The sequence below is a fragment of the Cajanus cajan genome, chromosome 2 (genome assembly GCF_000230855.2).
Source record: "Cajanus cajan strain Asha chromosome 2, NIPB_CcT2T_4, whole genome shotgun sequence".
NCBI lineage: Eukaryota > Viridiplantae > Streptophyta > Magnoliopsida > Fabales > Fabaceae > Cajanus > Cajanus cajan.
The window spans coordinates 64,969,333-64,985,174 of NC_138518.1; the positions used below are offsets into that span (position 1 = coordinate 64,969,333).

At 29.2% G+C, this 15,842-nt stretch overlaps 1 protein-coding gene across 1 annotated transcript; it reads left to right on the forward strand.

Moving 5' to 3' along the window:
• The first annotated feature begins 1,890 nt into the window (after positions 1-1,890).
• LOC109805329 (beta-xylosidase/alpha-L-arabinofuranosidase 2) lies at positions 1,891-6,506 on the forward strand. Its single transcript, XM_020367368.3, has 7 exons — positions 1,891-2,641; positions 3,229-3,516; positions 3,641-3,810; positions 3,923-4,020; positions 4,295-4,645; positions 4,930-5,340; positions 5,758-6,506. Exons 1-7 carry the CDS (start codon positions 2,237-2,239, stop codon positions 6,327-6,329), a joined length of 2,295 nt encoding a protein of 764 aa, XP_020222957.2. The 5' UTR covers positions 1,891-2,236; the 3' UTR covers positions 6,330-6,506.
• Positions 6,507-15,842: the final 9,336 nt, after the last annotated feature.

The window sequence follows — 15,842 nt, forward strand, 5'->3', positions numbered from 1 at the left end:
TCATTATTAGTTTCTTATAGTGGACAATTCATCCCATAAATAACAACCCAAATCATTAATTTGAATGGAGCATAAAAACCTCACATGTTGGGGTTGGGATATGTGATAAACTCTATAAGGTCACAAGATTCATTTTCCCTATTCGCAGTTAGGTCACATGTAGAGAACCTGTTCCCATGCAATATTTGTGGCAACTGGTAACTGGTAACTGGTAACTGGTAAGAAAATTTCTGCACAGTTATCTTCTGGTACGTGAGTCTGTGACTTGCCCTAATTTTACTACTATTTTTCCAATAAACCTTTTCTTTGTTTTCACTTTACGCAATGTGTGGGATACCCTCTAATCTATGACCCACAAAACCCTAAGCTAGCCGCCATACTTGTCTCACGTGAATTACCTTCTCAACCAACTGCACAGTCCTCACTGATCAGTATTCCAATTTACCATAAAACTTTACCTTCCAACTAATTATTTTCATCGTCACGTGACATGACCATATGATCTTCTTTTTTTTCTTTTTCTTTTTTTTTTTCAAAATGAGACTTTTTTATAATTAACAAAAAAATATATAAAATATAAGCTAAATTACTCCTTTAATCTATCTATTTAATTATTTAACTAGTTCAATTAGATTTTTTATTTTAAAAAATCAATTTAGTTTTTTAATTTTAAAAATGATTTAATATAATTTAAATTAATAACACATTGTTAACTTTTTTATAAAGTGGTTTAATAAAAAAAATGGCATGTCATCACGTGTTAAAAAAATAACGTTTAGTCTAAATTATATGAAAATGATAACATTACATTGTGTCTAAAAATTAATGAACCTAAGCAAATAAAATCGATTTTATGTATATTAAAGAAATTAGTTATTTGTATTAAATTTTGTTAATTAATATTTATTTTGGATTTATATATAAATAAAAACAACTAATTTTACATAAATTAAGAAAATTTATTAAATATATTTAATTTTCATAATTTTACATAAAATATACATTACATTTCTTAAAATATTTTTAATTACATTCATGATAGATAATGTTCTCATTTATTATCATAGGAATATTATTGGATTAAAAATATTAAATAATATTGACTTGATTAAAATTAGTTTATATTTCAGTAAAAAAAATAAGCATTTTTTGATATATATTGATTTAGATGGAGTAGTATTATTTTTAAATTATCTTTATTATAAATGTTAAAAAAATAATATAATCGAAAAATCATACATTAAATGAATGATATTTTAGGAAGAATATTATTAAATTATATAAAAGTAGTTTAAAATTTGTTTATATTTAATAAAAAAATGTTTGTATATTTTTTCTCTTATATGTTCCTTTTTAATAATTTTTTAAGGTTATTATACGTAAATAAAAAAAAAGCATGATAATTTTTTTTTTTCATAATATTTTCTATTATGCATGCTTTCATTTTTGTTCCATAATAAATGTATGTTAGTTACAAGTTTAAATTGAATTAAATTTAAAATTATAATTGAAAAAAATAATTAATGTAGTCTTCCTTTAAAAATAACTTATTATAGGCAAAATTTTATTAAAAGAACTAACAACTAAAAAAAAGCAACAGAGGAGAGAGTGAGTAGCGCAAAGACGAATAGGCATAAAATTAGGTAAATTAATTATTAAATTCAAGAAATAAATAGTTGTTCAAGTCAAAATACATTAAATATTCAAAAAAATAAATTATTACTTTTCATTAAAAAAATAGAGAAAAAGAAATATGAATGACTTTAATATTTAACTTTTCTAAACTTTCATTAACTCCTACAGAAAGTTACTCACTCTAATCCCTTTCTAGCTCTATTTTATTAAGAATAAAATTTGAGAATCCGAAAAGGGTACATTACAAGACGAAGATACGGTGGGATTTCCCATGTTATATCTAGTTGCAAGTTGAGCTTCCAAACAAACGAACGCCCCAACCACTGAAACATGGAAAGGTTTTTCAGTAAGTTTCACGGACTCGTTTAAGCTCCATTTTCTCTCTAAGGAGATTCCTTCGTTTATTGCTTTTGGCTCTCTGCCAAAAGCATCATAGGCCATTCCTTCTTCCACTCCCATCACGGGCCACAAAACTCCAACACCACCCTCTCAACATTTTTATATTATTATAATAACATGTACGACACATAACATAATATATATATCACTACACTCATAGTTAGATACCCTCTTCCTCTTACTTCGTGTGTGTACACACAACATGGGTCACGGTGACAATCTTGTGTTGTTGTGTCTCTTTGTGACATTAATGTTGTTGAGTTGTGGTGGTGTTTGGGGTGCCATTTTCGCGTGTGATGTTGGGAAGGACCCTGCGGTGGGGGGGTACGCGTTCTGCGACACGTCGTTGGGGGTGGAAGCGAGGGTGAAGGACCTTGTGGGGAGGTTGACACTGCAAGAGAAGATAGGGAACTTGGTGAACTCTGCGGTGGATGTGAGTAGGCTTGGGATTCCTAAGTACGAGTGGTGGTCAGAAGCACTTCATGGAGTGTCCAACGTGGGTCCAGGGACGCGATTCTCCAACGTGGTTCCTGGTGCAACTAGTTTTCCCATGCCTATTCTCCTTGCTGCTTCTTTCAACACTTCCTTGTTTGAGACCATTGGAAGGGTCAGTCAATGAGCCTTATTCTCTCCTTTAATTTTCTTCTTTCTCTTTACTGAAAGGACAATGCTGTTAACTTTAGCCGTTTATGTTAGTAGTTCTTTCTGTGCTAAACGCATGTGGAATAATTTCTTCATAAATCATAATGCAGTTCCTTAATGATTCAAGGAAAGGAAAAAAAAAACTTATATAAATTGCCTTAAATGTTTTTCTTGCAACCAACAAATAATTATTACCAGTAAAATGAGACTCGATTTCTTTTAACAAAGATGTCTGAGTTCAAGTATCATATGTAGTGAGATTATAGACCGACAAGGAAAAAAAAAGGAATGTGCATAATTTTGGAGGCCTTTTTTTTTCCAATGTAGTGAGATTAAAGGGAAAGTATATAAAAGAGTGTTTTGTGTTCATTTATTACAGGTGTCAAAATTAAAAAAATAAAACATGCATTCAAATCTCAGATAATGTACTTAAGTTGAATTAAAATGCAGGGTTAATGAAGTTTGAAGATATCAAGTACTATAGTAGAAAGAAAAAAAGGGTCTAAACTTAGAAATGGTGTTTATTTTACGACTCTTTTGTGGTGATGATAGGTGGTTTCAACGGAAGCGAGAGCAATGTACAATGTGGGTCTTGCTGGTTTGACATATTGGTCACCCAACATTAACATATTCAGAGATCCAAGGTGGGGAAGGGGTCTTGAAACACCAGGTGAAGACCCTGTTCTCACTAGCAAATATGCAACTGGCTATGTCAAAGGTCTGCAACAAACTGATGGTGGGGACCCTAACAAGCTCAAGGTTGCTGCCTGTTGCAAACACTACACAGCCTATGATGTAGATAACTGGAAAGGTGTTCAGCGTTACACCTTCAATGCTGTGGTAATAATATTAATAATAATCTACCATTGGTCTAAAACTTTTACAAGTTCTTAAGGATGGATTGGATGGGAATGAACAGAATTTTTTTCATGCTTTTTGATGTTTTGCTAGTTAATTGTGTTAGGTGACAAAGCAAGATATGGAGGACACATTCCAACCACCATTCAAGAGCTGTGTGATTGATGGCAATGTTGCCAGTGTCATGTGTTCCTACAACAAGGTTAATGGAAAGCCAACTTGCGCAGACCCTGACCTCCTTAAGGGTGTTGTCCGGGGCCAATGGAAACTAAATGGGTATCTTTCATTCTTCCTAGAACTTATATAATAATGTCTATACCATATTCTTGTTTTTTGTTGTTGTTATTGATGTTATCTTTACGATAATATGAATATATGGCCCATGCAGATATATAGTTTCTGACTGTGACTCGGTTGAAGTGCTTTACAAAGATCAACACTACACCAAGACTCCTGAAGAAGCTGCAGCCAAATCCATTCTGGCTGGTAAAAAGACTTTATAATCACGTATTCATAGCCAATTAATTTTAACATTATTGTTGCTGGCAAAAGTCTTGGAATTCGGATTCATTTGAATTTTATTAATTTACCACTAGTATTAAATATGTGTTCATTGTTGTATTGTCTAAGTTTTTTCATGTTATTGTTTTTTGACTAGGCATATGGTCCAGTGGTGTGAAATTCTTTGAAGTGTCTTATTCTAACTTATAAGATATCTCGGTTTGCTTATCTTTGTTTTATAAAAATTTTGATTTGGCAGGGCTGGACTTGAACTGTGGAAGATTTCTTGGCCAATATACAGAAGGTGCTGTGAAGCAAGGCCTTATCAATGAAGCAGCCATTAACAATGCTGTCTCCAACAATTTCGCCACGTTGATGCGTCTTGGATTCTTCGATGGTGATCCAAGCAAGCAACCTTACGGAAAGCTAGGTCCAAAAGATGTTTGCACTCAAGAAAACCAAGAACTAGCCCGTGAAGCTGCAAGGCAAGGGATTGTGTTGCTTAAAAACAGTCCAGGATCACTGCCTCTCAACGCCAAAGCCATTAAATCGTTGGCAGTTATTGGACCCAATGCTAATGCTACTAGGGTCATGCTTGGAAACTATGAAGGTATCAAAACTTTCAACTCTTATAGAATTACTTCAACATAAGTTAATTTATAAAAATTCTCTCGTATAGTTTCTCTAAAATTTATTTTTAACTAATGCTTATAAATAATCTAATTTTAGTTTATGAAAATTCATTCCTTCCTATTTTTTCTCCTATAAATATTTTAGAGAAGTTTATGTGACTACTCAAAATAGATGACATTGTTTGAAATGGCACAAGTTCAAGACTTGTTATCTCCACTTTCAGCATAACATCACATTTAACAAGTTACTTAAAATTTTCAGGCATTCCATGCAAGTATACATCACCCTTGCAAGGCCTAACAGCCTTGGTTCCTACAAGCTATGCTGCTGGTTGTCTTGACGTGCGCTGCCCCAATCCAGTGCTAGATGATGCCAAAAAGATTGCAGCCTCAGCTGATGCCACAGTGATTATAGTGGGTGCAAGTCTGGCAGTAGAGGCGGAAAGTCTAGACAGAGTCAACATTCTTCTTCCTGGTCAGCAGCAACTTCTAGTCACTGAGGTTACAAATGCATCCAAGGGACCTGTGATTCTTGTCATAATGTCTGGAGGAGGCATGGATGTGTCCTTTGCTAAAACCAACAATAAAATCACAAGCATCGTGTGGGTTGGCTACCCTGGAGAAGCCGGTGGAGCTGCCATAGCTGATGTCATCTTTGGCTTTCATAATCCAAGTAAGTCTCTCGTTGAGGTTTTTTAGTAAGAAAAATTACAACAACAATGAAGGTTGAATCTATATATTCATGACTACTATACTAGCCCTACTAGTTTATAAAGTCCGGTTAGATATATTTCTTTCGAACAATAGGGAGTCTATCTCAATTAGTTGAGGATGATATATAAGTGTTGTAAATTTCTTGATATCAAATTTGACTCTCACGGATAAAAAAGATGCTAAAATTAGTTTAAAATAAGCTTTTATAAAAATTAATATAAGAGTTTCTATAAATTAATTTATACATACATTAATTTTAGTTTATGATAAAGTTTATTTTATTTTAATATTTTTTTTCTTCTAAATGTGCTTTTAAGTTTATTCAAATAAACTTTTATTCTTAATCTCACATTCATGAATGGTTTTTCTGATTCAGGTGGAAGGCTACCTATGACATGGTATCCACAATCATATGTAGACAAAGTCCCAATGACCAACATGAACATGAGACCAGATCCTGCCACAGGTTACCCTGGCAGAACATACAGATTTTATAAAGGGGAAACTGTTTTCTCATTTGGAGATGGATTAAGCTATTCCAGTTTTGTGCATAAGTTAGTTAAAGCTCCTCAGTTGTTATCAGTTCCTCTAGCTGAGGATCATGTGTGTCGTTCCTCAGAATGCCAGTCACTTGATGTTGATGGTGAACATTGTCAAAACTTGGCCTTTGATATTCACCTTAGGATCAAGAACAAGGGGAAAATGAGCAGTGGACATACCGTGTTTTTGTTCTCTACTCCTCCAGCAGTGCACAATGCACCTCAGAAACACTTGCTGGGTTTTGAGAAAGTTCACTTGATAGAAAAATCAGAAGCAGTGGTTAGGTTCAAAGTAGATGTTTGTAAAGATTTGAGTATAGTCGATGAACTTGGCAACAGAAAAGTTGCCTTAGGACAGCATCTGCTTCATGTGGGGAACTTGAAGCATCCTTTGAGTGTGATGATTTGAAACAAGCCTTCAAATCTTCAGCACTTGGTCTTTTCTTTTTTCCTCATTGGTTTCCTCACAAAAAAAAATTAATGGGGACCAGAAATAAGTTAGAGGTAACTGTAACAAATTCTCGGATTTCTTCTTATTCAAATGAGAAAAAAGAAATTGATATCAAAAACAAGATTTTTAAGTAAAGCCACCATAATTTCTTTTTAATATATTACAATACTGTTCAAGTGTTAGACTAATTCTCGTTCAAACCATGTTGCAGAAGATCCCCAATCACTAGGCTCAAGCATGCATTCCATTTCTTGATGTTCATATCGATTCACTTAAAATAAGTCTTTTCTCTTTAGCCTCTTGCATCACCGTGGTCCACTGTTTAATATTTAACAAAAACTCGTTTTCTTTTTTCTTTTTTTTTTTTCAGCGTCGTTATGATCAACATCTGCTAATTAACGGTGGAAAGTGAAAATGAACAAATTCTCAGTAAAATGGAAATGGCCCATTGGCCTCAAGCAAACACACATTTATAACTTGTTTGGATAAACAATTTTATAAATATTATTGTAAAAAAAATAAAAATAAAAATAAAAAACTTCATACTGCTGCATAAAAATAAAGATAAATTAAATTAAATAATAAAAATAATTGAAGTTAAATAATTGTTAACTATAGTTATAATTAGAGAGTATGAAAAGTATGATAAATAGAATTAAAGAGAAGTACAAAAGAAAAATAATAAAAAGATTATGAGAAAAAATATTATTTTGAAAGTTACGAGACAAAACAGTTAACAAAAAAGACATATTGTCATTGTTAATAGTATAAATTTATAATAGAAAAAAAAAATAGAATGAGTTGATCTTATGGTGTAAGCTAAAATCAACTTATGTAAATAACTTTTATAAAGTTCTTTTCATTTCTAAAAAACTAAGATGTATAAAATCATTTTAATTTATGAGAAAAATAAATACAATTTAAAAAGTCATATTATAAATATATTTACAGTAAACTTTGCAATCGTACATTTCTAGTAGCGCTAGCATACGGTGTAAACTTATGCGTGGAAAATTGCATTTTAATAATTTTAATAAAATAGTTTTTTGTCCAAATTATATATTAATATTATATCATTAGAATATCCCTGTTTTAGCGATATCTAGGAAATGATATATATTATTGAAATATATATTGTTGCATTATGCCTTATTTATAAAGCTTGGCTAACCGATTCTTGAATAATAATTTCAAATTTTGGACCACACTTTGATGATGCCAACGCTGAAACACCCAACTTAAGAAAATGTTTTTAAAAATGAGTCACTAATTTTCTGTCAATGACGCAAAAATACAATTGGGCGTCAAAACCAACAATAGAACTCTCCCTTTTTTTTTCATAGATAGTGACTAATACGCGTAGTTACATAAAATATGCTGCTAAACTAAGTAATTAGTTACTGGATTTCGTTGCGTATTATATGATTAATCAAAATTATTAGTTGGAAGACCTTGAAATGCACAACCTCGACAAGGTGGAGCTTCCTATAATAATGTAGTTAAACTAATCCATGCTAGTACTTCAGTTTCTTCAAATAGAATCAATCAATCATAGTTTAATATATATCACCAACTTGTTTAGTTTGATGCGTTTATTAGAAACAAATTTTCAATCAAATTTTGGTGGCATCATTGAGTTCAATTATTTATTAAATCACTAATTTGCTATTAGTTTTTACTACAGTACTAGAAATTACTTTCAATTTAAAATATTTGTTGTTTAAAATAATACACAAAAAATAAGAAAACTATCAAATAATTAACTTTGATTAAGATATTACAATTTTATTTTATTATCAAACAATTTTACATTTATTTTTAATAAGATAGCAAGAAATAAGAATATAGCTAGCAAACTTATTTATATAAAATAACTAGAAAATTAAATTGAAACAATATACTTTTTCAAATAAAAAAATTGTATAAAAAAAAAGGGATGTATTAAATTTTGATAATTTGAGTTTTTAGTAAAAATGATATATAGCTAAGATAACTAGATAAGGTACATCATTTGCTAAATATATAAGAAAATGGCTTGCTTCTGATGATGAAATTTAGTGATCTAATTATGCACTAAATAAAATATTTCATTTCAATGAATTTGTCAGTAGATTCGAGAGTGGTGAGAATAAAATGGCTCATGTGATATTCCAAGGGACAAGTAGGCTTTTATAATTTTCTTTTGTCAAATGAATACAAAAGGTTCAGTGAATAAAATATATATAAGAACAGAGGCTTGCTTTTGATTAACGCCAAAAGGCAATCTAAAAATAAATAGCTACCATACATGTAAGTATCCAATCAAAAAAAATTTGAGAGTTTATTTGTTGAAACCTAACTCAATGATCATTTTGATAATGTTTTATTTATTTTTGTATAGTTTTAATAATCAAATAGTAGTGGTGTAACATCATTTTGCTATCCTTTGTGGAGAATACAAATAATACGTTAAAGATGATATTATTTAGCGAACTTTATAAATTTCACTTGATAAAATAAAATATCTTAGTAAGTGTTAAAAGTGTATTATAAATATTTCTGATGAAAGAATTCATTTCCATCAAAACATGATATATATTGATTTGTTAGTTTGTGTTAAGAATTTGGCGTGGGATACTAGCCTTCAATATTTTAGGGCTAAGGACAAACGCACCTGACTTTGACAGATATAATAATGGCAGGATTATTGTAGTATATACAAGGTTTTCAAATTTAATTTTTTTTGTCATTATTATAATTTTTATTATTAATACTTATTATTTCCATTATAACAATTAATTTTACTTGATAGTTTTTAAGAAAATTATTGTTTTAAGATGTATTTACTAAATTAATGATAGACAAATTTGATTAGGATTATAATTGGGTTGGGTTTGATTCTTTACAAAATAAAATAAAATAAATAGTATTATGTTGGGTTTGTTTTAGTTTTCTTTTTAGAGTAAGTAATCTTTTTTGATTTTGTAAAAATATACACTATGACTATCAAGCATGAAACTAATGACATGATGAAGATTCTCAAACTAAGTATAATATCTACTTAATCATTAATCAAAATTCAATAATATTTAATATCATGAAGAATACATGTTTGAATTGGAGAATATACCATTTATACCAATTCACGATGATTTGAATAAACAATTTAAACTAAATTAATAAATTCTCTATTGGATTAATTTGACTTGAATTATTGAGTCATGCAATAAATAATAAATTCTAAAAGAAAAAATTAAAAAAAAGGTTCATTTCATCTCTATTTATATACTTATTTTCCTTCTCCTTCTGTAAACACCATGATGTCGTTCTATTGTAGAGAACTCCATTTCTCATGCATTGGGAATCATGCATTAATATTGACAAAGCTTGACAAGTTCATTCACTTTGTTATTGATGACAATATTGGTAATGCCCCTAACATGTTTTAACTTTGTTATTGATGACAATAGTGAGGAATGAGGAAGAACCATTAATATATCGATGGAAACATATGGGGAGAGGTTGCAATGACTCTTCTTCCAAGTGATGAGCCAACTGAAACACATCTTGTAACTTGAAACCTAAACTAAATAGTGTCATGTTGGGTTAAAAAAATAATTATCCAAAACAAACCATAAAATATAGTTCAATTTAAGTTAACATGTACCTACTTATGCTCCTGAAATTGATAATATATATATTTTTCATTGATGACAAGTTATATGTTAAAAAAACAAGTAACATCAATGATTTTGACTCAATATATTATCAAAAACAAGTATAAATGATTTTTGACTACTTCCCTTCATTTATCTTATTTTTACTTGTATTTAAGTGATGAAAATATTGACCCAAAAATCATTTCATTTAGGTTAGGTTTACTTTAAGTAAAATTATATCTTGCAAAAGATATATATTAAAAATGAAAAATATCACTCGACTTTAAGCACAAGAAATTCTACCAAATTATTTTCTTAAGGTGTGTTTGAACAAATGTTTACACATCATTTGATACAATTAAATGTGGTTGAAAAAATTGATAAATTAGTGTTGAAGGTGATTTCTAATTAGGAAAACACAAACATACGTTAAAGTATATCTAAATAAATTTTGTAAAGATTAAATGTTTTTTATTCTTAAACTTTTGTCAATTTTATTTTTATTTTTTGAATATATTTTTTTTTTAATTTTAATCTCTAAAATTTTCATCGTAGAGTAATTTTTTTTACATTATGAAAAAAAATGTTGATGAAAGTAAAATTTTTTTTACTTTTTATTCAATGAATAAAATTGAAAATCAACCCAGTTTAAGAACTAAACATATATTTATTTACTTTTTAAGTGCAACATCTTTCATCGCAACGTCTGGAATCGGACCAAGATCTTGATTAGCTTGAGAAGTTTTCAAGCACATGTTAATGACAAATCAACAATCCACTTTAATCAAGCAGTGATCCACATTGAATATATCAGCAATCCATTTCAGATTTATCATCTGCATTCATATACCAATTTTAAAAATATTTTGAATTTATTTAATAAAACTTTAAGCCATAATTTAAAATTGAGTGAAACAGAAGTTTACACTTTACACAAACACATGGTTGGATCTAGATTGATTCTTGCGCGCGCATCCCACACATGGGATGGGAGTGCCAGTGCCTACAAAGTACAAAGTACATAGTACAAATAACAAAGTATACTTCATCATGATGACATAAGATTTCATTTCATGTGGTCGCTCTCACTGGATCATGGCTCCATTTGTTTCGAACCAAATTTGGGAACCGTGCAATGGCAATATTTTATTAATTAAAATAAAATAATAATAAGAGATTCTTATTTCCTACACCATAGTGGGGTCCGCGGGTGAGAGGTGGTGGCGTCACCAACGGATCTCCTTAGAAACTGCCCCCATGTGTGTCACATTCAATTATTGCCACCTGCGTCACCCAATCACTCGATGCCACGTGTCCACTGCCTTAGAGCAATGGGGTTGCTTATAAGCAACCCTTCTGCCACATCAGCTCTAACCCACTTTGTTGCTTAAATTTTAGCAAAATTATTTATAAAAACAACTCTGCTAAAATTTAAACAACCCATAAAGTGAGTCAGAGCTGATGTGGTAGTGATGTGGCAGAAAGACATAGGAGATGCTCTTAGATTTCGACACCCAATTCATTTGTCCCCTTGCAGAGTGGACCCTTTATGCATTTACGAGCCGCACACGCGCGCCCCACACGCTCGAGACGCAGCGTGCACCGCAATGGCGTTGAATCCAAACATTTCAAGGGTAGTTTCGATGTGCTCTTAGGATATAAAAATTTATGATGTCATCTAATAGTCACTTACCTATATAATTATTTAATGAGCTTGTTATCTAATAGTGAGCTTGTTATCATTCTATAAATCTGTAAAATTTCTTATATGTTAATACATGCAACTTTGCTTTGTTAATAAGTTTAATTTTCATATAATTTTAACTAATTATAAATTGTTCTTAATACGACTATGAAAGTAATTATATAAAAGCTATGATTTTTATATATAAAAATTTATGATTAAATAATAAATTGCTATGTAAAACTTGGTGTCGATGTGTATTGTAATTAAATTATTTGTTAATTACTATTTCAACGGATTTAAACGATTTGAAATATTACTGAATTAAAGTTTAGTATATTTTTTATACAAAATTATTTATCATTATTTTAGAATAAAAATGTAAATTATTTTACACTAATAATACACAGAAAAACTAAATTATTAGTGTATATATAGATAAACTAACATAAAATCCTTAGTCCTTACCAAAAAAAAAAAACTGACATAAAAAGATATACAAATGGTACCAATTGTAACTATTTCATTTGACTCGGCAACAATGCTTGTTAAAGCTTTTTTTATTTATTTTTTTGTTTTTTTTTTACTATTTTGAGTAATATAGAGATAGAGAGACCAAATGTATAGAAGTATTATTTATACTTGTTTTGCTGAGTTATTGTATATTGTGTGTTTGTATCAATACTAATTAATTAATTAATTAACAATATACATGCTTGTATTTTTTTCATCTTCTATCTTCTTTTTTTTCACTCTATATGTATTAATACTAATTAATTAATAATATGCATGTGTGTATTTTTTTTCCTCTATTTTTATCACCTTAAATCATTTAGTACATCTTTTTCTTTTTCTTATATACATAAACTCGTTAAGTATAACCACCAATAGAGTATATATTAGTCATTTTCCAATTAATAAAGCAAGTACGAGGGCTAGAAAGTTTTGGAAGTGTTCACAGCTTGCTAGAAATTAATGCCAAAGTTTGTCCTTGCTTGGTCCATATCCTAACCTAATGACCCACGACTAGAGAAAGCAATGGCAATTTGCTTTGAAGTTCGATTTGTAAAGGGTGCAATAAACCAATTAATTTATTAACCCAATGGAAACTTGCAAGCTAGATAAATACTTATGAGTTTATTCTAACTAAAGATGTATAAAAGTTGAGAGTTGAAAAGTTAAAAATTTGTAAGTTAATCAGATGAATTAAAAATATTTGGTTAGATATAAATGATGAATTAGCTTATAAATATAAAATATTTTTACAATAAGAATGAAAAAAATGACAGGATAAAATTAAAAAAAAATTCTATGTAAAGAAAAAAAACTAAAGTAACAAATATATATATATATATATATATATAAGAGCTTATAAACTATAAACTATTAATTTGCTTATAAAAATAAATTAAACCTCTAAAATAAACTCGTATAAGCTTATGTATCAAGTAAAATTATTTTGATTAATAAACTTATAAAAGTACTTGATAAATAATATTAGCCTATTATGAGTAATTATTTTAAAGGAAACTGTCACAATAAATGAAAAGTGATGATGTCATCATATTAAAATAAAATATTTGGCAAGTAAAAATATATTTATCGAATAAGTTATACCTCGTATTTTCATTATCTTACGAATCTTTTTATTATTATTTTTGTTTCAAAATTATTGAGGTTTTATCATTTATTAAAATTATTTTTTTTTTACAAATTTCAAGTCTGATCAATGACCTTGTTTTTTTCATCACATACAATTATGTAACAAATACATTATTCAACTCCATAACTATCCTACAATAGATATTAAATTAGGGGTATTTTAGACTAAATATATTATTTACAAGTATTACTCCCTCTTATTGATTTTTTATAAGATCCAATTTTTTTTTTTTCATGGTATTGACAAAAGTATTTGTAACAACTAGCAAATCACCACACACTTCTACGGTTCAACTACTATACAATAAAAAGGGAGTAAATAACAACTAATCTAAGGTTATTATGTGACAATTATGTAAACAATCATGTAAGTTATATATATATATATATATATAGAGTAGAAAATAAAAATTTTAAAATAAGCTCTCATGGACTATATACATACCTTGTACAAAAAATATATAATTATATCAAATACATAACAGTATGCAAAATGAATTATACTCGTCGGTCAAATGACTATACAAGACCATATTGCATCATAGCAGCAACAACACAAAAGAAAGTCAGTCATCATCTTCATGACCCTCACAAGCTACTAGCTAATCCTGATATATTCTCAGCCCAACATCAATATCAACTTGATCAACATAAACAACAACATTAGCTTCAGCATGTCCCAAATACTGCTCATACAACTTACCACATATAACACTTAACAACTTCATCTCAACTACATAGCCATCATACACTAATATATAACTAATGCATTGTCATATCAACTAAAAGGATTTCCTTCGGTAGGCGTGAGCAATTTTAGTTGTTAGACCTTACCGAACCACAACATTTGACCTATCACAATCAGGTCAGGTATAGACAACTTCAAGCCTTTAAAAGTACCTGTTTAACAACTTAATTTGATTTCTCAAGTTTTGACTCTTAAATTAGGAAGTCAAGTACTATTACTAAGGTGGAACAATTTAAGTATGAGTCTATCACAATACTAGTTTGCGACATTAAGTCACTTATGAGATTTCCACCGACTTATGTCCCTCTGATATTAGGTTAGAGACTAAGTTCCTGACTTAGTACTTTACTCAATCAATCACTTTATATATGTATGTCTCAACCTTGTCCACATATGGATATCGCATAAAATATGAAGAAGAAAACTTAAAAAACATCTTACTCATTCAAAAGTCAACTTAATTACTTACTAAAGGGTCTCAACCATACTTAAGCACCACAATGTATATTTGCACAATGAGATATTCTAATTTCTAAAATAACTTTTACTCATATAATTTTTTATGTATCATAGCTAAGACATTTATTTAACCCACATGCTTATAACCTTAACAATAAGAACAACTTAATAGCATACAAAAGTTTCAACACTTTAACTCATAACCACTTCAAAGGAACCCAAACCCCATAACTCATCACCCCACAAGTTCAAACAATACCAATTAATATTATAATGATTTAAGATGACTAAATCCACATGCATCAATCGAATTCAATTACAAAGCTTTCCTTACCTCTTGAAGAACCAAATCAATAAGAGGAGAAGAGAAATGAACTTTGTACAACTCTGAAATGAAACCTTAGCTTTCAGAAGCTCTCAATCCTCAAGTGATCCAAGTGGTTCAACTACAAGAAAGAAGAATGAAATATCTCTCAGCAAGTAGAAGAAGGGAATGGTTTATGAGTTATTTAAAAAGTCTCAGCAAGTAGAAGAAGGGAAGGGTTTATGAGTTATTTAAAAAGTCTCTCTATATAAACATGAACTTATAAGGGCATCTCTAGCACTTTTTCTCTCATTTTCTTAAACAACGGAGCTTCTACAAACAACTTTGCTAAAATTTAAACAACCTATTTTAGCACATAAATAATGAAAAGAGATAATGTGACACAGTGGGTTGCTTATAAGCAACCCACGCTGCAAATAGCCTAAAGTCTTTATCTTAAAAAAAATTATTTATAACATTCCTGAACTAACTCTACTTACCACTTAACCACATAACTGAAGTAAATAACTTAAAATGACAGTGTTACAATTCAATATCTTGATTGCATTAAGACTATCCCAAATACTTATTTAACTATGATTAAGAAATTTTGTTAATTTAGTTGACAATATTAAATCTATCAAAAACTTATATTTTCAAAAAATTATCCTTAACATTATTTATAGTATAACTTGATCTACCAACTACATATTGAATTAAAAAAAACTTTAACTAAAAATATTTATTATAAAAAAATAACTAATATAAGAGATATTTTTTTTTATTGATTATTATAAAAAAGGAACATAAACCACTTTTTATCAGTATCTTGAAAAAAAAAAGACTAGGTAAGTATATATGTATATTAACATTAAACATTAAAAATTTAAGTTGAATGTAGTAGCTTATATATGAAATATTAAATAAAAATAAATAAATTTAATATCTTACAAAATATAAAAACATTTTTTTTTTG